The 27,322-nt window shown below is 39.9% G+C and overlaps 1 protein-coding gene across 7 annotated transcripts in view; it reads left to right on the top strand.

The window, feature by feature from the left end:
- LOC132124973 (collagen alpha-1(XXV) chain) overlaps positions 1-27,322 on the top strand; it is a 712,477-nt gene that overhangs the window by 233,279 nt on the left and 451,876 nt on the right. For all 7 annotated transcript variants that reach the window (XR_009426824.1, XR_009426827.1, XM_059536150.1 and 4 more), the window contains exon 4: positions 18,265-18,291. Coding sequence is in view for 5 of the 7 variants with exons in the window: in XM_059536150.1 (XP_059392133.1) it covers positions 18,265-18,291 (27 nt within the window). In the remaining 2 variants the exon portion in view is untranslated. The remainder of the gene's footprint in view (positions 1-18,264; positions 18,292-27,322) is intronic.

Consider the following 27,322-nt stretch of genomic DNA (forward strand, 5'->3'; position numbering starts at 1 on the left):
GGCAGCACTGTAGGTGGGCCTTACAAGTTTTAAGCCATTTTTTTTTACTTGCCTTTAACTTGCCAAAATTATTATAATTTTTGTTTATTCAATTTTTATTTATCTATTTCAATTCTTTGTTTTGAATATTTCAGAGCCTGAATCTGCTCTGTAAATCAAATTTAATAGGCAAAGTAAAATCCACCACAAATAATTGTAATTTATTTTGCAACAAACTATATCAATTATTTTGCAAGAAACGAGTGAGAAACAAGTCACTGAAGAAACTAGCTAGCAGAGGCATTCCAATAAATGCACAACAAACTGTAAATACTATTGATTAAAACTTGGAATTACTGTTTTTGCTGGTAACTGGTCAACTACAGTGTATTAACAAGCAAAAGTATGCAGCTGGTATCCTCAAACCATACTGATATTCAGGAAAACAAAATGATTCTGAGAGTGATGTTGCTTTTATATAACAGTTCAATAAATGAGAATTTAATATTAAGTTATATTTTAGACACATATTACCAGTAACTGGTATTTCTTTCCTCCACCAACACAAAGTCCAAGTTACACACAGTAGTGACACATTCCTGATTTATTCAGCATGTTTGAGTGAATCAATCGAGTATCAGTGATTCACAGTCTTGAACTTGTTTCATTCATGAATTAGTGTGTTTGATGCAGACAGACTGTTAGTCTGTCCATTAGGAGTTGGTATTTTCAGTGACTGCTAATGTAGTGAATATGGTGATTTCGTAAAAATGTATAACAGCGAAGAATAGATTTTCTGTTCCTCGTAAAATTTTAACTTAAAGTCTTTGATAATCAGGGTTAAAAAAAAGAAAAAAAGAAAAAAAGAAGGAACTAAGGAACTACTAAAGGAACTACTGTCTACTAAATACACTTTGTGTGGCCTCTGAACCATCTTTTAAGCTCATGATGAATCATACTTCCTTTTTAAGGCACTTTTATATTTGATTGCATTTTCTTCACCAAGGATACAGAAACACACAGCATGATTTCAGAGCAGAGATTTATGTAACACAGGCCCTCCAAAAATGTTCCTTCATTTGAATAACAATGAGTGTGCCTGCTGACTCGAGCTGTTTTACTTGTCATAGCGGCTATGAGTTTGACAAACCTCAAAGTCTGGCCCAAAGTGCTTGTGTGTGTCACATTATTGAGTTCATGAAAGATGTTTATCATTGACTGAAATCTTTCTGCATATTAATGTGGGCCAAGTTTGGAAACATATTAGCAGTTATGTTTCAAGTTTCAATACAGAAGTAGTACTCATATTGAGAGTGTTACCAACATTGTTTTGTTCCACGCATATATATATATATATATATATATATATATATATATATATATATATATATATATATATATATAAATCAGCTGCATGTATGCGTCTCTTGGAATGAAACTTATGTTCACATCTTTCATGAATTCAATAATTCGACACACACACAAGCGCTTTGGGCCATTTATAATGTCCTTTGGATATAGGAACCAGATGGCATTCACTGCTTAGTTTTCCAGTGTGGTTTTCCTATCCTAACCTAACCTCACTCAGTGGGATTCTGTAGAGGAGCACCAGCCACTTGTGGTCATCTGTTCCTTCCCGCTCTGTTATTATTACTTTCAGCAGTCCTCCATCGGTTTTTCCTTTGGAAGTTGTTTGCCATGGAGCACTGCTAATATAATCAACAATTCTTATGTCTAACTAACCTTATAGTGCGCATCTTTATACTTTGCCATCTCGCTTACCATTTCAGGTTTGGATTTAAACTGAACAAAATTATAAACGCAACACTTTTGTTTTTGCCCTCATTTTTCATGAAAATAACTCAAAAATCTAAGACTTTTTCTATATACACAAAAGGCCTGAAAACCAGTCAATATCTGGTGTGACCACCATTTGCCTTACACCGTGCAACACATCTCCTTCGCATAGAGTTGATCAAGTTGTTGATTGTGGCCTGTAGAATGTTGGTCCACTCCTCTTCAATAGCTGTGTGAACTTGCTGGATAGTGGCAGATTCTGGATCACGCTGTCGTATACGCTGATCCAGACATGAGATGATGGATGTGGATGAATGGCACAACAATGGATCTTGTCACAATATCTCTGTACATTCAGAATGCCATCAATAAAATGCACCTGCGTTTGTTGTCCATAACATACATGTCCTTTGAAATAGGAATTGTTGCTAAATTTCTTGTTGAAATATTTCATTTATTGTGGTCTCGTTCATATTTGGCCAGTTTGGAAATAGCCTCACCAAACCTGACCAGCCAGGCATCTGTGATCACTGAACTAGTACAAACGCGGATTTGTGACATGAATGGAGATGGTTTTAGACCAGCAATGTAGTATTTGGTTCCCCATCAAGGTCCATCACCCAAAAATAAAAATTAATTTGCTGAATGCATAAACTGTATTTTATTGTGCTCAACCCAATCTAAAGTAAATATTGTGTATGGCATTTCAGATACTTTGTGAATTACTATAGACTTATAGTCTAAATAAAATTATTTGCAACTATTACTGTTATTACACTTGTATACAAAACTTTGTATAATGCTTTTTATAGAGTGCGTGACATCACGTACACTAAACGTGTCTCTCCCATACAGTATATCTATGCTTTTTCCTCTCACTCAAGTGTGCGTGCTCAAACTATGTCCTGTGCACACTCAAATCTCTCTGTGCTCATGCGCTATATTTTATTACTTTTCTCAACTGAATTAAATGTTGTCAAGAGTTATCAACCAATCAGATCTCACAAAGATAGATCTGTAATTTCTTTACAATTTATCAATACTCAGTCATAATAATCAAATATTAGAACTAAATCGGGTGCTTCATGGATGATGTGTAAATAACCTAGTTTAACAGTTTGGTCAGATACAACCCGAATTCCGGAAAAGTTGGGACGTTTTTTAAATTTGAATAAAATGAAAACTAAAAGACTTTCAAATCACATGAGCCAATATTTTATTCACAATAGAACATAGATAACATAGCAAATGTTTAAACTGAGAAAGTTTACAGTTTTATGCACAAAATGAGCTCATTTCAATTTTGATTTCTGCTACAGGTCTCAAAATAGTTGGGACGGGGCATGTTTACCATGGTGTAGCATCTCCTTTTCTTTTCAAAACAGTTTGAAGACGTCTGGGCATTGAGGTTATGAGTTGCTGGAGTTTTGCTGTTGGAATTTGGTCCCATTCTTGCCTTATATAGATTTCCAGCTGCTGAAGAGTTCGTGGTCATCTTTGACGTATTTTTTGTTTAATGATGCGCCAAATGTTCTCTATAGGTGAAAGATCTGGACTGCAGGCAGGCCAGGTTAGCACCTGGACTCTTCTACGACGAAGCCATGCTGTTGTTATAGCTGCAGTATGTGGTTTTGCATTGTCCTGCTGAAATAAACAAGGCGCCTTCCCTGAAATAGACGTTGTTTGGAGGGAAGCATATGTTGCTCTAAAACCTTTATATACCTTTCAGCATTCACAGAGCCTTCCAAAACATGCAAGCTGCCCATACCGTATGCACTTATGCACCCCCATACCATCAGAGATGCTGGCTTTTGAACTGAACGCTGATAACATGCTGGAAGGTCTCCCTCCTCTTTAGCCCGGAGGACACGGTGTCCGTGATTTCCAACAAGAATGTCAAATTTGGACTCGTCTGACCATAAAACACTATTCCACTTTGAAATAGTCCATTTTAAATGAGCCTTGTCCCACAGGACACAACGGCGCTTCTGGACCATGTTCACATATGGCTTCCTTTTTGCATGATAGAGCTTTAGTTGGCATCTGCTGATGGCACGGCGGATTGTGTTTACCGACAGTGGTTTCTGAAAGTATTCCTGGGCCCATTTAGTAATGTCATTGACACAATCATGCCGATGAGTGATGCAGTGTCATCTGAGAGCCCGAAGACCACGGGCATCCAATAAAGGTCTCTGGCCTTGTCCCTTACGCACAGAGATTTCTCCAGTTTCTCTGAATCTTTTGATGATGTTATGCACTGTAGATGATGAGATTTGCAAAGCCTTTGCAATTTGACGTTGAGGAACATTGTTTTTAAAGTTTTCCACAATTTTTTTACGCAGTCTTTCACAGATTGGAGAGCCTCTGCCCATCTTTACTTCTGAGAGACTCTGCTTCTCTAAGACAAAGCTTTTATAGCTAATCATGTTACAGACCTGATATCAATTAACTTAATTAATCACTAGATGTTCTCCCAGCTGAATCTTTTCAAAACTGCTTGCTTTTTTAGCCATTTGTTGCCCCCGTGCCAACTTTTTTGAGACCTGTAGCAGGCATTAAATTTTAAATGAGCTAATTAAGTGGATAAAAGTGTAAAATTTCTCAGTTCAAACATTTGCTACGTTATCTATGTTCTATTGTGAATAAAATATTGGCTCATGTGATTTGAAATTCCTTTAGTTTTCATTTTATTAAAATTTAAAAAACGTCCCAACTTTTCCGGAATTCGGGTTGTACATCTGAACGATTTATCTGAACACAAACAATAAAGCATTTGATTCTTAAAGTGTCACACTACACGAGGAGTCAAGGAGCCAGGAACGAGGAATTCACGAAATGGAAGTCTTTAATAATCCAAATGGGAAACCGAGCACATGCATGGAAGGCATCCAAGGACCAACAAACACAAACTGAAAGGACTAGGGCTTAAGAAGACAGGATAATTGGGAATACATACCAAGACCACAGCTATAACAGTGGCCCATGGTGGAACCGATGGAGGGAGGACCCATGTAGCAGGACCCACTGGGTCTACGGGCTGAGTCAGAATCTGGGGCTCGGAGTCTGGAGGCGGAGGCGAGGGAGACTTCGATCAGGGCAATGCTGGAGGATGGCAGTCCCACGGGGCTCACACCACAATGACGGTGGGCAGAGGCTAAACATAGGGGCTGCCAGACGACAGCGGTGGAAGAGGCTGGAGCGGGTGGGAGGGCAGTCATTCGAGGAGCAGGCACTGGAGGGCACTTTCTAGGAGCAGGCACTGGAGGCCCGGATGCCCCCTCAGGGATGGTTGAGGGAACCAAGGACAGAGGAGGGCTGGACAGGACCAGCAGAGACAATGGAGAGATGGCAACAGAGAGGCAGATCTCCAGTTCCAAGTCTATTAGATCCCCCTCCCAGTTTTGGCACTAACACTGCTCCATACTCAATCACACTCAGCCGCGATACAGGGGGCAAAGCTCCTCTCCCCACTCACACCATCCGTGGCTTTCTCCCTCATGGTGGGCTCTGTAGCCAGCTCTCTCACCTGGTCTGACGGCTTGGGCACACCGTCCGGGGTAATCCTCCACTCAGTCACTTGGTATTGCTGGCAAACTGGCACAGAGCGCGTCATCCGGGAAGGTAGTTAGGCTTGCCAGTACCCAGAACAGTCTGGTGTGGGTGCAAGGAATAACAAATTAAAAGGAACATGGTACACATGGGGAGGAAAAACACAATGAAATGAGTCCAGGGGCATGACATAAAGCATATACTTGTGGTCATATATGTATGTGTACTTGGATTGAAATATATATAGGCCCTATAAATCTTCTGATTTAAGACGGAACTATTTAGATAAGGGTCAGATGCACTATTCCCTAAACCGAAACTTAAGATTTGGAGACCAATTATAAGACAATAATGAATTTCTCATATTTTTCATAACATTAATGTGATAAAGTTCTTATGTAAGAGAAGGAAGGAGACCAGGGTCGGCGTTTCTGAGGCTCGTGGGTTTTTTATTAATCAACAAAAATAAAACAAGGTCACGCCACCTGTGCATTCGCTTAATTCAAACCACTGCTGGGCAATTCACAGTCTTGCTTTCCACGTATATGCTTTAGTCCCCACGAGTCCTCAGCTCTCTCTGCCCTCGCTGGTTAGCGGCTGGCTTAAATACGCCAATCACTGCAATGAGAAGCAGGTGTCACTCATTTTTCACTTGACCCACTTACCACCGCTCGTCTCTTCAATCTCTCCTGTCACAGACCTCGCTGAACCACGCCTCCCCTGCCACATACCCCCACCGCATAACCCACATTATTATCCACGTAAGGGTAAATCCATAAAGTTAAAGCAGAAACACACATAGACATCAACGTGACCGGACAACAAAACACAGAATATAATGCAACTTATAAGGGGTACGTTAAGGAGTGTAATTGAAAAGACACACCTGAACATAATGACACAATTAACACGAGACAGAAACTAGGTCACACAGAGAACATGAGGAATGAAAATACAACGTAATGGGTCCAGGGGTGTGACAGCAGTATGCTGTAGCATTCATTAACAAAGTGTTGTAAATACTATGATATATACAGTATAATGCACTTTATTATAGATCAAACACATATAGTATCTACTATAAATTACTTGTAACGATAAAGGACTTCCTAGTCATCGGGAAGAAGGAGGCGGGAACCGGCGGACAATCAAAATGAAACTTTAATTACAAAACAAACACAAAACAGCGCACCAGCCCCTCACGGACGACTGGTGCGCGCAAATAAAAACCAAAACACAACTAAAAGCCCAGGCCTGGTCCTCTCTCGTCCTTCACTGTCGTCTCTCCAGTTTTATATCCTTCCATCTCCTCCATGGGCCTCGAGACCGGCGGGTCGAACAGGTGTAGCTCATCTCCAATCACTCCACCGGCCTCGCTCCCATGTCCCTCGGCCCCGCCCCACTCGTCACATACCCCCATCGCCCCTCGCAGGCCGGGGGGTACTCCCGAGACTGCGCTCTACTCCCCACTCAAGGGGACCTGCGGGAACCTGGGGGTAGGACAGACGAGGCGAGAGAAAAGGAGATGGAAGGAGGAGCGACAGAGACGAGAGAGGGGAGAGAGGAGAAAAAAAAAAAAAAAATCCAGTTCCCAGACGCACCGCTGCTCGGCCCTCCACCAGCTGGGCGATCTCCTCTGCGGTGCCTGGCGGTGGCACTGGACGGCCCTCGGCGGACGGCACGACACTCCTCCGCCGCCCGGTGGACGGCGACGACTCATCCGGTTTTGGGCAGCCGGCAGGAGTTCCCCGTTCCCTGCTCCTCCCCGTTCCGGCGGATGGCAGCAGGCTCCGGCCACCTGGCGAACGGCGCAGACTCCTCCGCTCCCTCACGGACGGCAGCCGCCCCTCCCTATCGTGGGCGGCCGGTAGCGAGCTCGCCCGTCCCCGGCAACTCGCTCCAGCCCACCTCCTCGAGCGTCCATGGCGGCACACTCCTCGCCTGCTCGTTGGCACCGCGGATTCACCACAGCGGCGAGGGATCTTCAGCAGCATGTCCCTCCTTCTCCCGGGCTTCGGCACCACTGTAACGATAAAGGACTTCCTAGTCATCGGGAAGAAGGGGGCGGGAACCGGCGGACAATCAAAATGAAACTTTAATTACAAAACAAACACAAAACAGCGCACCAGCCCCTCACGGACGACTGGTGCGCGCAAATAAAAACCAAAACACAACTAATAGCCCAGGCCTGGTCCTCTCTCGTCCTTCACTGTCGTCGCTCCAGTTTTATATCCTTCCATCTCCTCCATGGGCCTCGAGACCGGCGGGTCGAACAGGTGTAGCTCATCTCCAATCACTCCACCGGCCTCGCTCCCATGTCCCTCGGCCCCGCCCCACTCGTCACATTACTATAGTAATGTTCATGTGGGATAAGCATCTCTAACTTCGTATGAAATTTATTTCATTATAATTGCTTTTAGCATTATAAATGGCGCAAAATACATCACCTGACATGCTCTTGCGCATGAAGAAGCAGCATCTCTGTCACATGTCGCAATCAGTATCCTGATTGGGGTTGGGGTGAAGCGAGCAAGGGTTCTGGCACAGTCATCAAACATATTTCAAACGAAACTTTCTCCATGAATTGTGATTTTAGGGAATATTTGTATTTTTTACATGTGATTGGATTAGCTTTTCGTGTGGTGGACTGTCATGATTTTGCCTAATGCAGGACACTAATGAAGGATGTGCATCAGAGGAGATTTAGAAGTGGGTATATGCAAAGCTGACTGATCCACTACACCACTGCACACATCTCTCTCACAATATATTGCTTTACAGATCTATCGCTTTTGCCGTTCAGAAATATTCATGCAATCATGCAGCACGTATCAGAAGTTCAATCAGGACCACTTCCGTCAAGTATATTTGTGACAATTATAATTGCATACAGTTAGTGTTGGCGGTATGGTTATGTTCTGGGCAACACTCCACACGCCTGTCCATGCAGCCATGCTTGGACAGAGTGGGGAGAGCAGCAAGACAAACCTTCCTGGGGTACAGAACAGAACCATTATAAGCATACATAATTACAATTCACAATTACATGAGTTGTAAAGAAAATGTCATAGAGACTGCTTCCAACGAAGACACTGTAAAGAAAGAACAAGTTAGATCGGATTACAGGTTCAGTTGGTGGAGTTGGGGTTGGAGGAGGGAGTTAATTGCAAGCAGCAATGCGATGGTAGAGACACTGAATAATGGGAATTTAAATAGACCGCAGGTGATAGGTGTCAAGACTGGATTGGTACACGTCAGGAACAGCTGACTGTCAGCTGATGCAAGCGTGACTAACATGGCCTGACTGAACTAACGCGATGCTCGATATCTGCACTCCGGTGCGGTCAGTGCTCACACTCACTGATCTATAACGCGCTCTTACCCACTGTAGCAGTATTCTTTCGTGGGAAGGAAGCGGGAACCGGTGGACAATCAAATTACTTTAATAATAAAATAAAAACAAAACACAACTAAAATCCAGGCCTGGTCCTCTCTCGTCCTTCACTGTCGTCGCTCCTATTTTATATCCTTCCAATCTCCTCCGTGGGACTCAAGACCGGTGAGTGTCGCAGGTGTCACTGATTTCCAATCACTCCACCGGCCTCGTTCCGTTCCCACGGCTCTCGGCCCCACCCCACTCGTCACATAACCTAACGCTAGGGGAACGCTAAGGGTGACCTGCGGGAACTTGGGGGTAGGACAGACGAGGTGAGAGAAAAGGAGATGGAAGGATGAGGAGCGACAGAGACGAGACAGACGCACTGCCGCTCGGCCCCCCACACGCTGGGTGAAATTATCTGCGGTGCCTGACGGTAGCACTGGACAGCCCTCGGTGGACGGCACGACAGTGAAAAAGAAAATAAGTGAAGAAAAACAAAACAACAACATCAAGGAGACCAGGAGGGAGGTGGACCAGTGGAGGACCAGGGGGAGGGACATAGGGCCAGGTCCATATAGGGAAACAGAGAAAAACAAAAACAAAACAACAACCAAACAAAAAGGCCAGGAGGGAACGGAAAGTCCAGAATACTTGCGCCAAACCACCCACCTCACTCCCCTCAAGACGGAGGGTGATCAAATTTAGGAACCTCCCCTCTGCTCCTCCATGCTGGCTGGGGAACAGACACGAAATCCCACACTTCTAGATCTGGGCATTGATGGAGTCTGTAAATGAGACAGGCTGGTTTATATGGACAAGTGAAAACGATGAAAGTGGAGACAGCTGTGTGCAATACCAGGTGTGCAATTAACAGTGATGAATGGGACAAAGGCTTCTGGAAAATGTAGTGCCTGCATTGGGGTGACTATGGGGAAATGAGACCATATATACACATACACAGGGCTCAAATTGTGGGGGGATGCAGGCATCCCCTTGGTTGAATAAAATGACAAAAAACATCCCCTCAGTAAAACCACCATTCCCCCTTACCATCCCCTTTGGATTAATAATGTGTATTATGTAAAACTTATAATGCAAATGAAATGATACATTTATCTATTTAAGATAATTCATGAATAACGATATCATAATGAATTCATTAGAATTTAAAAACATCTCCCCGACATAACTTTACTGTGCTGTATGTCTAACTGTGAGGCATTGAGAGATAATTGGAGAGCTGACATTGAGTCAAACAAAAACACGTCTTGAGAGTCCAAAAGTGTCCACTGCGCAATTAAGCCTATTAGAATACAGCTTAACCTCATGATCTGTCAGATTATAATGTATAATGTATAATTATAAGATTATAATGTATAATGTATAATTACAATGCAATGACAGAAAATCCTCAGTCTGTGCTAAACTGCCTGAATTCTCTTAGAGGTATGACAGTGGTACCACTGAAACACTTTTAGAGGATCCTGGGGCATATGGCATCTGCAGCCGCAGTCATGCCACTTGGATTGCTGCATATGAGATCACTTCAGCACTGGTTACACTCCCAAGTCCTGAGGTGGGCATAGCGCCGTGGGAAAATTTGTATGACTGTCACACCAAGGTGTAGCCACTCATTTAGCCCCTGGACGAGCCTAGTCTTTCTACAGGCTAGGGTGCCCTTAGAACAAGTGTCTTTGCATGTCGTTGGCATGACAAATGCATCCAGTGCGGGCTGGTGTGCTACATACAGGGCTGGTATTTAATCTAAATACTTTAGAATACTTTGAAATACTTAAACTATTTTACACAAAGGAACATATTAACTGGATGTCTTGTTTTTATGCTTTCCAACTCTAAATAAAAGTGACATCTACCAGTCATAAGATTTGTGTTTTCTCTGCATTTTATTTTTAACAACATGAGTTTTCCACATAATTTCTATGAACAACAAAGAAATGTTATGTCATTTAAATCTTCCAATCAATATAAATTAAATTTGAATACAATGAATGGGATTCGGTGCTGTTTCATGCTTCATTCCAAGCTTCAAAACAAATCCAGACACACCAAACATACAATAAAAGTAGCCAAAACAACTTACATAGCTGTCCAAGTTATACAATAGATTTGTTTAATGAATGGACCAAACTTAAAGTGATGATAATCCTCTTTATGGAGAAGCGATCGGCACAAAAGAATCACTGAGTCAAAATTGACAGGGCTAAACAAAATTAAATTTCAGACAAATTATAAGTGAAAATGTGTCCTTTTATTATTTCTCAGACAAAATGCTGCATACTTATTTGTGAAAATGAAATGTTAAATAATAAAATGAACTTGAAATTTTAAGACAAATTCTAAATCAAAACTTATACAACTAACAGAAATCTCTTCATATAAACAAAGGCTTTGTCTGTGCTCTATTTTAAATCAGAGTAAACCATTTGAATTAATATAAAAAATAAGATGCTAAATACATGTTTTTTGGATTGTATAATTAAAAAAATTGAAGTAAAAACAGAATGATCGATTTTACCTTTGTGAATGAGATGCAAATATCAATTGCTTGAAATGTTTATTTTAAAAGATTGACTCAAAAGAATCATCTGTTCATGAATCGGATCATGAACTTGAATAACCGAAGCCCAGGTGGACCTATTTGCTTTCCGCGAGTCCTCTTACTGCCAGCTGTACTACTCCCTGACCGTGGCCCCCCTTTGGCACAGATGCACTGGCATACAGCTCTTTGCAAGTATGTGTTTTCCCTAGTGTGCCTTCTCGCACAGACACTGTGCAATGTCAGGGAGGACGAGGAGCAGGTTTTATTGGTTGCGCCTTTCTAGCCCACCAGGACCTGGTTTCTGGAAATCATGCTTCTCGTGACAGCTCTTCCCTGGCACATCCCCTTGAGACAAAGTGTATGTAGCTACCATCACAGCACATCACGATGCAGTGGACGACCGGTTCTTGGGAAATCACGACCTCATCGTTAGGTTCTCTGACATTTGCCAGAAGGTTAAATCCTTCTAGGCCACCCCTGGTGCCCTCCTGGAACCTCTCTATTGTCCTGGTTGGACTTCAATTCCCACTCACCCGGGGATGCGTGCATCTTTCTCCTCCTTGAGTAAGTTTCCCGGTCGGCGATCTCTGGTGGAGTATCCTCCAGCGCCCTCGGCAGTCAGACTGGGTGGAGCAGATGTTAGATTGCCTAGCCCTCCAGTCAGCCCCTGTACTGGGCTAGGTGTCCATATGGCTTGATTCCCTGCGGGCAATCCCATATGTGTATTCCTCCATTGTAAGGTTCCCTCCCGGTAAACCCATGACTTCCCTTTGACAAAGTATTCTGTAAGTCTCTGCTGGCAGTTTTCCATCGCTACTCTCAGGTAGGACCTGCCCCAGAGACCCATTCCATATGTAGTACTGCCCCAGGCCTGGGTAAGTCCTTATGAATATCTCCACATGTTACCTCCCTATAGGTAGGGTGTGGCCTCCATAGTGCCCTTCTCTGAAAGGCTCACTTCCCCATTGTTTCTGCCTAAGTTGTAAACAACAAATTGGAAAGAGTTGAAGCAGATCTTTCATTGAAGGTTGAAATCCCTTCTGTTAAGAAATCTCTGTGGGGAAATGAACAGCAGCTTGGCTATCTCGAGCAGTGATGTACTTGTCTGTGGTCCCTGCTGGTATCAAGGAGAGATAATTTGCGCTGGGGTGGTGGGAAGGTTGCGACCTTTGCGTAGCATTTGTCTAACATGCGGCTGCTTGCCAACATTGGCTACATCATGGAGTTGTGATGGGGTTCAGCTTTTGGCACTGTCCATGGCCCCATAATGTTTTCACAACATAACTCGTAGTGACCAACAGATAGGGAATGTCTCGGTTACATATGGAACCCTCGTTCCCTGATGGAGGGGAACAAAGACGTTATGCCCCCTTGCCACAACCTCAAACCATCACTGACGGCCAGGGACAAGTTCTCGGCTCATCAGCATAAAACCTGAAGAGTGGATGCACCTGTCACCTATTTATACCCATATGTACGGGGACTTGCTCAGGTATGCAAAATCCTCTAGCCAAACTTCATTGGTGTTTTCTCAATCAGAGATGATTGGGACCCCCAAGTGAATCCCCATAACGTACATACGTAACCAAGACATTTTCTCTTCTACTTCTCTAAAGCAGCACAATATGGCCTCGCCCCCTTTGCTGCCTTTGCCAGAGGGTGGGGTTTATCTGGGTTTGTGATGTCACGAACCCGGGAAGTAACTTGTTGTAGTCCCTAACAAACATTTTTGTAGGCATTAAACCGACCGAATTTTAAAAGACTTCAATTTTAAATCTCTGTTTGCATTGAACTTTCAGCTTTGTTACTTTGTTTGATATTGTTTATGCTCAAACAGCAACTTTATACACTCACTAACATTAAAAAAGTAATTGAAATCGCAATGAACCACCCCTGTAACTAAGGTCAATAAATGCTGTAGAATGTTTTCTAATGTTGTTAGATCATGTTAATGTCAACATTTACTAACAAATTTTTACATTTCAAAATCATATCGGTTAACATTGGTTAATGAATTATAAACTAACATGACTGCACAAAGTATAATTGATAAATTAATATTTGTATTTTCATGTTTATTTAATTTAATAAGTACATTACATTTTCCTGGTTCAGTACTGTTTTTTTTTTCAGTATACATAAAAACTATAGGTTAATTAATGTGTTATTGAAAGTTATTAGTAGTAAAATCCACTGTGGTTTGACCTGAATTTGTGCTTAATTTGCATTAAGCAAAAGCAAAGGACGAAAATCGTGCGATCCGAGAGAGTAGTCTGTGTGAGTACTGTGAGAGGTGAACATGGCAAATATCTGATAGCTCCACAAAAGATTGAAATATGTGAAAGACTGCATCAGTATTTTGACACAAATGATAAAGTGGAAGAAATCATGTCGATGTAATCCTTAGTGCAATGGGCAGGAAAAGTGTACAGTCTCTTGCTTAGACTGACTGCCCCACACAGACCTGGAGAGAAGACAGTTGCAGAACTTGTTCTAGCGATGTGATAGCATTTATCACCTAAACCAGTGCTTTAAGTGGGCCGGTACGCACCGGTACTCAGTACAGCCACTTTCCAAATATAGCTCTTGAGCTTACCGCCACTTTTCCATGAGCCCAGAACGTGCTTTTAGTGTCCCGGAACGCTCATTTGGACATCTGTTTTAATAGAGGTTTTAATCTTTTGCCTGCGCCGCCGCTTTTCAGAGAGCCCTTCACAATGCAAGCTTCCTAAATCGTCCCACCGAGAGCAGAGACTACATTACCCATACTCCCTTGTGTTTTACAAGTGAAATGAGCATGCATCGATTTTGCCGCTTTCAGTAACAAGTTAACATGGTCGGAGAGAGTGTGTGAAACGCGAACACTCGGCTCTGTAAGAATTCAAATACAGTGAACAACACTTAATATGCTTTCCTGGCTTCAGACTCTGAGTACTAATACAACATGGTCAGACTCAGATGACTCGCTGGCTGACAACCCAACAAGATTGAATGATATCGCTGCAGGTCAGATGCAAGCTAATGAAGTAATGCAGTAGCTCTTTCAGGTAGGGTGACCAGACGTCCCGAAAAATTCGGGACAGTCCCGAAATCTAAACTGTTGTCCCGAATCCCGAATCTGGCCCTAATTGTCCCGAAAAGTATACTAAAGCAAAATCTTGAGTAGTTATTGTCTGATAAACATTAAAAACTATCTGCGGAGGTTGAGTCGTCCTGCAACCAGCCCCCGCCGGCTGCTCATTAGCTGCAGCATCATTTTTCTAAGTTCTAAAAAAATACCGTAAGTGGCTAGGCACAAATTTAGATATTAATTTATCTAATTAATCTATATGCACAAAGACAATACAAACTTTTTGTCCCCTTTTTGTTTTAAAGCTTGATGGAGAGAGCGCAAGTTGCTGCAGCTGCGAGGAGGACAGTGATGCATGCGTACAGGAGTGATTGACAGTTCGCGGCACTGTGTACAAAAAATAAGTTTAAGCTCATTAGCGTTAGCGTTACAGAAAGGTCTGATTTACGCACTGTTACAACAGTCATTGTTTTTTTTTTACAATGACATTTGAGATTCATGATTTTAATGTTGTTGTTTCTTGTGGCAGACTAATGACAGACGGTTGATCTTTGAATAAAAAGTGTTTAGTTAAGGTTTGAAATTCATTATCTTTTATTATAGGCTACGAAGTCTAATATCATAAGCCCCCCATCCCGTCACCCAAGACCGCAGACACCCCCTTACGCTATATAAGTGTATATATATATATATATATATATATATATATATATATATAGGCTATAATAGAGTACCGGCACCTCTTTTGGGCCACTTAAAGCACTGACCTAAACCATTATTGATTGCTAAAAGTTTCCAATTCTTTAAACAAAATCAGTGTAAGGGAGAGGCCATTTTCAAATTTGTGGTTGACTTGAACAGGGAACTACACTAACTTTTTCCACTGGTGGCACTTGCGCTACTAACTTTTTCAGTTACTGGCGCAAGCGATGATTTGGTAGCACATATTATTTATAGTATAGTAATTACTGGAGAATAATGATCAATAATGAAACTGTATTGCATACAGATTTGCTTTTTATGTTACTTGCCATCTTTTAAACCACATGCCTTATTCTATTTCTTACAGTACACACAGTGCATTGCTCCGTCTTGTAGCTGGGGTTAGAGGGGCCCCGGTGCAGGTTGTATAGTGGGCCCTGTTTAAAATTGTTTAATTTGTACTGTATGTTCATACTATTTATTTATTTGTGCTATTTACACAATGTTTAAATTTTGTTTAAAGTTTGTTTTTGTTAATTTAAAATAGCACTGCATAGTCTTCACTGTAAAATAAAATACACAATCAAACCAAAATGTATTCAGACACCTTCAACATCTCTCACATTATCACAGTTTATTTGCTGTAGTTTAGAAATTGGTAATAAAATATGACAAGAACTCAGGGTTAAACTGTGTCAGAACAAATTCATCTTGATAATGTCAGATAACTTTGATAGAAATATATGTAATGGAATCAAACAAAACTTCAGACAACTGTCAGTATGACAATATTTACAAAACTATCCATACTTTGTTGAACAGTTATCAAGCAAGGAATGCTTAATTTTGTTTAGTCTGGGGTGTGAAAAGGTTGCATTAGCAATTAAAGAAAGAAACACTTAAGCAAAAAATGGTCAGGTCCCTAATTATTATTATTTTTTTATCAATTTTACTGGTAGTCTACAGTATGAAGAATTTTTGGGTATAATATTTCACAGATCACTGTATTTTGCCATACTCACTTACATAAATGCACTGTAAAACCGAACAGTGAAATTAATCAAATGAAATTAGTTAATTGCACTCAAATAATAATGAAAGTTCATTGGACTTAATTTAAATAAGTTCTGTAAACTCTAAATTTTGTTGTAGTAAGGTGAACTTAAGTGATTGCGTTTTCAAGTTCCCAGCATGCTTTGCATCAGAAAACAAGGAAAATAAATGTAGAAATTAAGTGTTATTTTGTGTGTTTTTACACAAGATTAACATAGAGGGACTTAAGTTAGTACTTAAATGTTGTGTTATCTTAGAACTTACAAAGGTTTCTATTATGTTTTTTTTTTTTTGTAGTGTTACTATTGTGGTGAAGAGTAGAGCCTGTGGTTAGGTTGAGGATGGAAAACAATAGACTAAATTTGAGTGTATTTCCCCATATGAGTTGAAAAATAGAGAAAATTTTGAGTGAAGTACTCTCTAATTATAAGTTGAGAAATATCAATATTTATAAGATAACTGAGATAATTTAAGGCAACTGGAAATTTAATTTATAATTTAATTTAAACTTAAGAGTTCTGTGAACTTATTAGGATTTACAGTGTATGGTAACAGACACTTAAAAATATATATTTTATTGAACTAAAAAAATGTAAGTTAATTTGACTTAAAATTTTCGATGTAATCTGTTTCAACTATTTTTTTGAGTTAAGTGAACTTGTCGGGTTTTACAGTGTGAACTAGTGTCCTGCACCCACTAGTAAAACAATAAAATCAGTTTTTATCAATCCAAAAATCAGATTTTTGGATTGACTTTGGATAAATTCTTGTAAAAACTAGTAATTCAGTCAAGAGCAGTGAGTGATTTACTTTATTTTTCATACATTAAAGACACCGACAGCAGAGCTAGTAAATTAGTGACGCATCCAATTTCTTTCTCAACTCTTTACTTTCACTTAAGACATAACCACAGACTTTTTCGAACACACTTTCCAAGACGGGTATTGTGACATATTTTGTATGTATTTGTTGTCGGTAAAAAAAAGCAAGAAGACTTTGAGATGCGTCTCTGCTTGCGCCCTGAACACCAGAACACCGCGGTGCTGAATTGAGCTCATTCGCTTTTCACTCTTTTTTTCTGTTTATTTAAACTGCGATTTGTATTTGTTCGTTCAGGTGCAGGAGGACGCAAACGTCCTGAAGGAGAGCTCGGTTCAGTGTTGCTGTCCTCGAGACGCGGTTCTCTTGTGCTCACCGAACAGAGCACGCGTGTAACCAGATCCTCAGTTCAGCTTTCCCGCATCGCGGGGCTGAAGCCAACTTGATGTGTTGAATGCTCGGAGCACGTTATAAAACTTATTCTTAAAATACACATTTCTGTTTTAATAAATGCTCATATTAAATCATAGAATAACACATAAGTAGGTACAAAAATAATCAGTGATACATTTGCGACCCCATAAAAATTTGGGTCGCAATGGCATTTCAAAAGGTCGCATATGCGAAAAGAGAGATTTGCATAACATTTATGAGGTATTGGGCATGGAGACTAAGGATGCATTGGCCAGTCTGGAATTGATCTATCAGTAAGCCCGTCCCCCCGAATGCAGTTGAGCCAATGGCAGTCGAGCATCAGTTGCACAAGAAACAGAACATCTCTAAGTTTCAGTGCCAGAAACAAACGTTGGAAGATCATCATTAGTTTGATGGTGTCAAAAAAATAAATAAAAATAAATAAATATGTGCCTTCGGTACTTGTAACACTAATTCCAGGTATCATGAGAGGATGGGAAATTGAATTTATTTTATTCCATTTCCTAACCCCCTGTAATTTGGCTCCAAATATTAGGTGAACATTGTCATTTTTACCCACCTCTACAAAATAGTTGGATTACTCAGTCAATATTCCTCTTTTTTTATTTTATTTTGGATTTCACCAGTATTTGTACAGTATTTGTCTCTCTTCAAAAAAAAAAAAAAAAAAAAAAACAGAGGAGGTCTCTGAAACTTATTTGATTTTACATGGAATGACCCACTACTTAAAATACAAAACATTTACTTGTTATGTTTTCTCATTAGAATCATATCATTTGAATTAATTGAATAGAATGTATGGGAGTATTATATAATAATAACAATACTACATTACTATTTTTAGTATTAATACTACTATGGTTTATGGAGCAAACTTTTACACTCTCTCTCTCTCTCTCTCTCTCTCTCTCTTTCAATTAGGGTCCACCTGGCCCAAAAGGTGACAAGGTAAGAGCCCTTTCAACACTTCTTACATTAACAATATATGCACCCATGCATGAATCACATTTTTACAGCTGCAGAAATATTGAATATCCCTCAATATCAGTTGTTATGTTTTTAAAGATGATAGTGGAATGTCAGGCCAGAGGACAATTTTTTTTATTTAAATAAAGAAACAAGGCAAGGCAAGGCAAGGCAAGTTTATTTATATGGCACATTTCGTACACAATGGTAATTCAAAGTGCTTTACATAAAATAAAGTAAAATAATAATGAAGAAAAATAATAACAAGAATAAAACAAGCAATTTTAAAACTTTTAAAATTATTAAAAAATTTACTTTTTTAAATTTACTATTTTAAAATTAATTTAAAACAGTTAGAAAATTATTTTACATAAAATAAAATTTAAAAAACTGTGAAAATATAGTGCAATCAGTTCGGACATTGCACAGTGCTCATTCAATAAATGCACAGCTAAACAGATGAGTTTTAAGTCTAGATTTAAATGTGACTAGTGTTTTAGCACATCTGATCTCTTCTGGAAGCTGATTCCAACTGCGGGCGCCATAGTAACTAAAGGCGGACTCCCCTTGATTTGTGTGAACCCTTGGTATTTCTAACTGACTCGATCCTAATGATCTGAGTGGTCTGTTAGGCTTATATTCAGTGAGCATATCTGAAATATATTTCGGTCCTAGGTCATTTAGTGACTTATATACGAGTAAAAGTACTTTAAAATCAATCCTAAATGTAACTGGAAGCTAGTGTAAGGACCTGAGGACTGGTGTGATATGCTCAGATTTTCTGGTTTTAGTCAGAATCCTAGCAGCAGCGTTCTGAATGAGCTGCAGCTGTCTAATGGTCTTTTTGGGAAGGCCGGTGAGGAGCCCATTACAATAGTCCACCCTGCTGGTGATGAAGGCATGAATGATAGTAAAAGATAGTTTTTAAATGATAGTATGTTGATTTAGTTACTGCTTTGACATGACTACTGAAACTAAGGTCGGTCTCCAGAATCACACCAAGATTCCTGACTTGATTTTTAGTTGTTTGACCCCTAGAGTCAAGGTATGCGTTCACCTTGAACACTTCATCTTTGTTTCCAAATGCAATGACTTCAGTTTTTTCCTTGTTTAACTGAAGAAAGTTCTGGCACATCCAACTATTAATTTCATCAATGCATTGGCAGAGGGAATCAATGGGACTGTAGTCATTTGGAGATGAGGCTAGGTAAATCTGGGTATCATCAGCATAGCTGTGATAGGCAATTTGGTTCTTTCTCATTATTTGACTTAGTGGGAGCATATACAGGCTAAACAAGAGCGGTGCAAGAATTGACCCTTGTGGGACTTCGCCTGTCTTGGACGTCCACTTAGATTTATGCTCTACTATACTCACATAATAGCCTCTCCCTTCTAAGTATGACCTGAACCATTTGAGTACCATCCCAGAAAGCCCGACCCAGTTTTCCAGTCTCTCTACTAGTATGTTATGATCGACAGTGTCAAACGCAGCACTGAGATCTAGCAATACCAGCACCGATATTTTGCCAGAGTCACAATTTAAGCGAATATCATTTATTATCTTAATGAGTGCTGTCTCTGTGCTGTGATGCGGTCGAAAAACCAGATTGAAAATTGTCCAGGTATCCATTTGAGTTTAAGTATTTGTTCAGCTGATTAAAAACTACCTTTTCTATAATTTTGCCTATAAAAGGAAAATCTAAAATTGCTCAAAATGGTGTTATCAAGATTGCTCTTTTTCAGGAGGGGCTTAACAACTGCAGTTTTTAAGGAGTTTGGAAATGTCCCAGAAAGAAGTGAGGCATTCACCACTTCTAAAAGATCTGCTTCTAAGCAGTTAAGCACACTTTTGAAAAAAAGATGTGGGAAGTGTGTCAAGATAGCAGGTTGACGATTTTAGGTGCTGCACTATGTCTTCCAGAATTTTGCTATCAATTGCTTCAAAAATAGACATAGTTTCTTTTTGATATTGTGGCCTAATCTGTCTGACCTCTGCATTTCTTGAGGATGTGCCAATCGCCTTCCTGATATTGATGATCTTCTCAGAAAAGAAGGATGCAAACTCATTGCATTTGCAGTCTGAGAGCATTTCACTGGGAATCTGACTTGGGGGGCTTGTCAGTCTCTCAACAGTGGCAAAAAGAGTATGAGTGTTATTTAAGTTACTGTTTATAGTAAAAATAAATTATGTATATTATAAACAATATTTCAGAATGTTTCATGTCAGGGCCGATGTAATGACGAAAATGTAAATGAAATAGTGTGATATGATTTTGAACAAAACATAAAAATAAATTCAGTTGCTTTTGAAAGTGTTCTTGGGGTTGGAAGTAGAATGCCTGTGCACAATTTCAGGAAAATGTGCTCCAGTTGTTAAACACCTTCAAATTTGTACTTGTCAAAAGTGATGATGTAATAGGTAGCCTGGGGCTCCACCTGCTTTGACACAAACTTCTTGTCCAGTTAATTTCTTCACTCAGTCCATCACATACCCTCAGCTGGTTAACACATCTTTTTAACCATGAGTAAAAAACAAATGTGAGTATAGCAGAGGATTCTCAATGTATATAACTATAACAGTAGCAAAGTTGAAAAAGGTATGCTGTCCTAACTTAGAGGCACTCTTCATAAACTGTATACCTTTCTACTTGCTGCGAGAGATTTCCTCTTTCATTCTTGTGAATGTGTATGTTTCTCTGGAAGTGTGAGTGAGTTCCGTGATGCAACAGCTGGCCAAACAAATAACTGAAATGGGGCAAAGGTACGCTGACTCTATTTTAATCATTCTTGGAAATTTTTACAAATCAAATCTATCCCGTGAACTGCCAAAATAGTCAAGTCAAGTCACCTTTATTTATATAGCGCTTTAAACAAAATACATTGCGTCAAAGCAACTGAACAACATTCATTAGGAAAACAGTGTGTCAATAATGCAAAATGATAATTAAAGGCAGTTCATCATTGAATTCAGTGATGTCATCTCTGTTCAGTTAAATAGTGTCTGTGCATTTATTTGCAATCAAGTCAACGATATCGCTGTAGATGAAGTGACCCCAACTAAGCAAGCCAGAGGCGACAGTGGCAAGGAACCGAAACTCCATCGGTGACAGAATGGAGAAAAAAACCTTGGGAGAAACCAGGCTCAGTTGGGGGGGGGGGGGGGGCAGTTCTCCCCTAACCAGACGAAATCAGTAGTTCAATTCCAGGCTGCAGGAAAGTCAGATTGTGCAGAAGAATCATCTGTTTCCTGTGGTCTTGTCCTGGTGGTCCTCTGAGACAAGGTCTTTACAGGGGATCTGTATCTGGGGCTCTGGTTGTCCTGGTCTCCGCTGTCTTTCAGGGCAGTAGAGGTCCTTTCTAGGTGCTGATCCACCATCTGGTCTGGATACGTACTGGATCCGGGTGACTGAAGTGACCCTCTGATCTGGATACAGACTGGATCTGGTGGCTACGGTGACCTCGGAATAAGAGAGAAACAGACAAATATTAGCATAGATGCCATTCTTCTAATGATGTAGCAAGTATATAGGGTGTTATGGGAAGTTTTCCCGTTTCCGGCTTACCTAATTAATGCAGCCTAAAAATCCTTTAACGGATTTGGATATTAAAAGCATATTAGTATGTTATGTGTATGCCAGGTTAAAGAGATGGGTCTTTAATCTAGATTTAAACTGCAAGAGTGTGTCTGCCTCCCGAACAATGTTAGGTAGGTTATTCCAGAGTTTAGGCGCCAAATAGGAAAAGGATCTGCCGCCCGCAGTTGATTTTGATATTCTAGGTATTATCAAATTGCCTGAGTTTTGAGAACGTAGCGGACATAGAGGATTATAATGTAAAAGGAGCTCATTCAAATACTGAGGTGCTAATTCAGGGCTTTATAAGTAATAAGCAATATTTTAAAATCTATACGATGTTTGATAGGGAGCCAGTGCAGTGTTGACAGGACCGGGCTAATATGGTCATACTTCCTGGTTCAAGTAAGAACTCTTGCTGCTGCATTTTGGACTAGCTCTAGTTTGTTTACTAAGCGTGCAAACAAGCAGCATATTACATATCCCACCAGAGACTATACTAATATACTGAATCACTGTTACACCACAATAAAGGATGCTCGAGCAGTCCCACGAGCACTGTTTGATTCTTATACCAACCTACAGTCAGAAACTGAAATCAGCTAAACCTGTTTTAAGGACTGTTAACATGCACTCCCCATTTTGGGACTGAAAATGACCTATCTAGCTGTGAAACATAACATATTGTGCCTTTAAGAGCAGTATTAAAATAGATGAATGAATGTGCCAAAGTTGCCTTAAAGAAATTTAAAAATGTTAAACATTAAGGCTAATTCATCTTATAGGCTAATTAATATCATTAGTAGGCTATAACGGGGCACCAGGCAATGGCGGTTCTACATTGAGTTACATCCTGGGCAAGGCCCCCCTTTGAGCACAAAACACAAAATTCTGCACAGTTATATTTTATTATAACAACATAAGTGAAAGATAAAATTATCTTTTTAATTGCACAATTCAATTTTTTTATTCAATTGCACAAATCCTTCATTAGAACAATTGAAAAGCATACTTAAGAGAATCCAGTTAACTATTGCATTTACAACAGGAAACACACTTTTTAAGGTGCACAGTCTCCACCTCCAACATTTACAAAAGACAAAGAACACAATTCTGTACAAAATATGACAGTATAAGTTATCAGAACTTAAATAAATATACACTATATACATAAACGTGCCAAAATATGTGACCACCATCCGTTCAGTCAAAAAACCACTTGCCCCGTAGCTCTCTGGAGATCTCGTTCAGTCTTCTTCAAAAGACTCACAGCTAGGTCCACATGCATATTAGAAGACTGCTTGAGTTTGTTGGCATGCTGTATTGCAGATAGCATGTCATACCAAACAAACATGCAGATGCTGAAACGGTACAAACCCCACCTCCTCAGACAAAGACCTGTTGTCATGTGACTAGGGTGGTGTTAGCGCAGTGGATAAGACACCTTTGGTGTGAGAGACCCGGGTTCGTATCCACTGTGGGACACCAATGTGTCCCTGAGCAAGACACTTAACCCCTAGTTGCTCCAGAGCCGTGCGCCCTCTGACATATATAGCAAATGTAAGTTGCTTTGGATAAAAGCATCAGCTAAATGAATAAATGTAAATGACTGTCCTCTGTAGTCTTCAAAAGGATTTCCTCAACTCCTCAAGTCTCGTCAGGATCATGGATGCCATGTGCTGGCCTGTGGACTTCGCTGTCTCCAAAAATCCAATAAAATGTTCCCTGATATGGGGCTTCTCAATCAGTGACACCACTCTAATGACCCCTGACAACTGTTCTGTGTGGCTTATATCTGGGGTGCAGTCCAGAATTACTGAAAAAAAACTTTGCCTGCTTGATGTCATCCAGTATAGCAGATATGATTTTGCTGCTCAACAAATCAATCAGCTCATTTTGCACATGATGGCCTAGGTAGCTGTTTTGACTTGCTGTTCCTTTTTCGTCATAAGGTGATCTTTCATAATGGGATCAAACCTGGCCAAAAGTTCGACCTCTTTGAGAAAATTCCCATTTGATGGTGTGAACAGTTTCTGTCTGTACCCTTAGAGCCAAAAATGGAACTGCCAGTGATTGCACGATAGCAGTGAGACGTGTCAGCCCTGTTCTCCATCTCACCCTCTCAGCCCCAGAAGTGTCATCTTCAGCTTATCAATAGTCTTTCCACTTTTTTTTTTTACCTCACTGACAGTTCGTTCCATTCTTTTATGCAAATTAGGTGTTCTAGACTTTTTTCGTGTGATGTGATGTTATCGCTCACATGTTTCCAATTTGCCATTCCTGTAATTGTTAAATTAATGTTCCTCTTGGAAAACAATTTTCAGCAGAAGCAAAAGAGGCTGTTGTTCTTCATTGAATAAATCAGCAAACTTCTAAAGTGAAAGTGAAAAAGTGAAAGAGGTACCATCACTCTCATTCATATGGAACCAGCTCAGTCTGAATCCTGTCAGTCAGATGTGAGGGCCAGTTAGAAGGGTTGGTTGACAGAGGCTCATCCTCAGCAGTGGGGCTCAGTAGGGGGTTCAGCTCCAGGCATTTCTATCAGACAGCATATTGGCACATTATTCAAAGCACATAGCAGTGGAACATAACACATAGGCCTATTTAGAAATGATCAGAAATATAAAAATTACAATAAATTGCAGTTGTCCAGTTGTCTTGTAGCCTAGGCATACCCCCGTCCACACAAACACAAACAAACACACACACACACACACACACACACACACACACACACACACACACACACACAGTTTGCTTTTGTGAAAAGTGGGGACATCCCTTAGGCATAATGGTTTTTATACTGTACAAACTGTATATTCTATGGCCCTACACCAACCCTAACCCTCGCAGGAAACTTTGTGCATTTTTACTTTCTCAAAAAAACTCATTCTGTATGGTTTATAAGCGTTTTGAAAAATGGGGACATGGGTTATGTCCTCAAAAGTCACCCTCTCCTTGTAATACCTGTGTCATACCCACATTATACAAAGTTGTATCCTGATATGTGACAAAAAAAATGTGCACACACACACACACATATGCAAAAACCCACCTGAAGGCTCATGCTGGGGAGAAGTAGAGCCATTCAAGAGGTATTCATCCTCAATATCAGATATTTGTGAAGATTTTTGTGTAAACATATAGTCCCCTTTGAATTATAAGGTTCTATCTGAGTTATTCACATATTCTTATTCTGTGTCAACGTAGATTTTTTAATGTTGTGTACTTTATGGGACTTTTTATTTTAAAAAAACAATAAGGTTCTATCTACACAGTCAAATGGAACACTAAAACTTTGAAGCTCAATATCTCAAAACTACTTGGAATGCAGATAGAACCTTATAATTCCAAGGGGATGATATGTGTAGCTGAAGACATATGTGGTAGCTCATCCTGAAGGGTCAAGACCATTCCAGAAGAGGCCTGTGTAGCGGGGAGGTGGGTGGCTCATCTTGACCAGTGGCAGAGGATGCTCCAAAATATTTTAGAAGTGGCCCTGAAATTGCAATTGAAATTGATATCAAAAGGGCGTAGGATTGTTTTATACAGCAGAAAAGTAATAGGAGGGTTACATAAACATGCCCTTACACGCTAAATGTCTGTGATTATATGCTATATTCTCCTGAGATTCTTTTTACCATGTCATCACATTGTTTAGAGCGTAAGAAACAAATGGTAAAAAAAACAGTTTTGAAAAATTATATTTTATTCATGTTATGCTATGTCCTCTGTAGTGGACCCTAGGACTATTTAAAAAAATAAAATGACATGAAATTATATGTACAAACAATGGGATTTTATTTATTTATTTTTTAACCAAAATTTGTATAAAGATGATTCTCAACTATGTTATGAAAGACATAATGTAATGAATTGATACACCATTTTACTTAATGCAATATGTGGGTAAAATGGCCAAAATTAATATTCCCATTCAATGCAATGTATCTATACACTGTATCTAATTTGTATATTAATGTGTTCTTGGAGCAATATTTAACGAAAAAAGAAGTGTAATAATTGAAGTAATAATTGGCAACATTTTAATAATAATATCTAATATTTCATAGGAATGTTGATGTATAATTTATTTCCATATTCACTTGTGTCCCCCAATGCCTGACAAACATGATTTAAGTCCTAACGTCCTCTACAGTAGACATGTATGAAATCAATGCCCTGTTCTGTAAAAGAAAGTTTTTGAAACCCCATAACATTTTGACATGCCGTCTGAGATGTTGGTTTATGAAATACAATTTGAAAAGTAGTCCGATTTAAATTATAATTACACAAATCTGAAAATTCCGTTGGCTAATTACAGGGCCTAATGTTAACCCAACTGATGGAATTAAATAATATCTTGTAACAGTTTTGTTGCAAAGCACAATATTATGGTGAAATTAGATCTTGTGTTGAGTTAAAACTGAATTATTGTTGTATAAGCATAGCAAGCATCATAGCAAAAAGGCTATCAAACTGAAGAGTTATACCCACCAATTAACATTAGCCCTTCATTCATGACATGGATACCATTTACCGTTTATTTGGCACTCGACAGTCAACAGATTTCCCACCCCCCCAACACTGTCACTCACGACTATAAGTCCCACCCACACAGCAAACGGACTTGGCCCAAATGTGGTCTCAAGCTGCCACTGCTGGCCTCCTGTCGGCAATGGCATGTACCCTTTCAGACAGAGCTGGGCCATGTGTGGCAATGATGGCACAGCATGGATCATGGCAAACAATATGAGGGCTGATTGTTGGTGGGAGGAGTGTGGCCCAGATCAGTCCAGTGATATGTGGCCCAAATCAATTCAATTCAATTCAAGTTTATTTGTATAGCGCTTTTTAAAATACAAATCGTTACAAAGCAACTTTACAGAAAATTATGTTTCTACAATATTTAGTAGTAGCTTATAAGTGGTGACTGTTAGTTTGTGCACATATGACAGGATTTTTAGAATAATTAATACACACTTGTAGCAATATTTGTTAGTTATGTTTGTTGATTCAGGGCTAGCATCATCTGAGGTCCTCTGAGGGTCAGCATCATCTCTTCTCAGGTGTTCTGGATCCAGACTGGAGCTTGTGTAAATCCTAGTCCCGTGGCAAAACATGGAAACAAAATAGAGACATCATTAGCATAGCTGCTGATCCAACAAAGTAAAATTAATTAGTTTAACCCAAGCTAAAGAATAAGAATGTACATTTGATCAGAAGCAACTACACTCACAATTTAAGAGATGCATTATTCGAATGCTTGGCGAAAGAGATGCATTTTTAATCTAGATTTAAACAGAACCCCGAACATTATCAGGAAGGCTATTCCAGAGTTTTGGAGCCAAATGTGAGAAAGCTCTGCCTCCTTTAGTGGACTTTGCTATCCTAGGAACTACCAAAAGTCCAGCGTTTTGTGACCTTAGGGAGCGTGATGG

The sequence above is a fragment of the Carassius carassius genome, chromosome 3 (genome assembly GCF_963082965.1).
Source record: "Carassius carassius chromosome 3, fCarCar2.1, whole genome shotgun sequence".
Classification (NCBI taxonomy): Eukaryota; Metazoa; Chordata; class Actinopteri; order Cypriniformes; family Cyprinidae; genus Carassius; species Carassius carassius.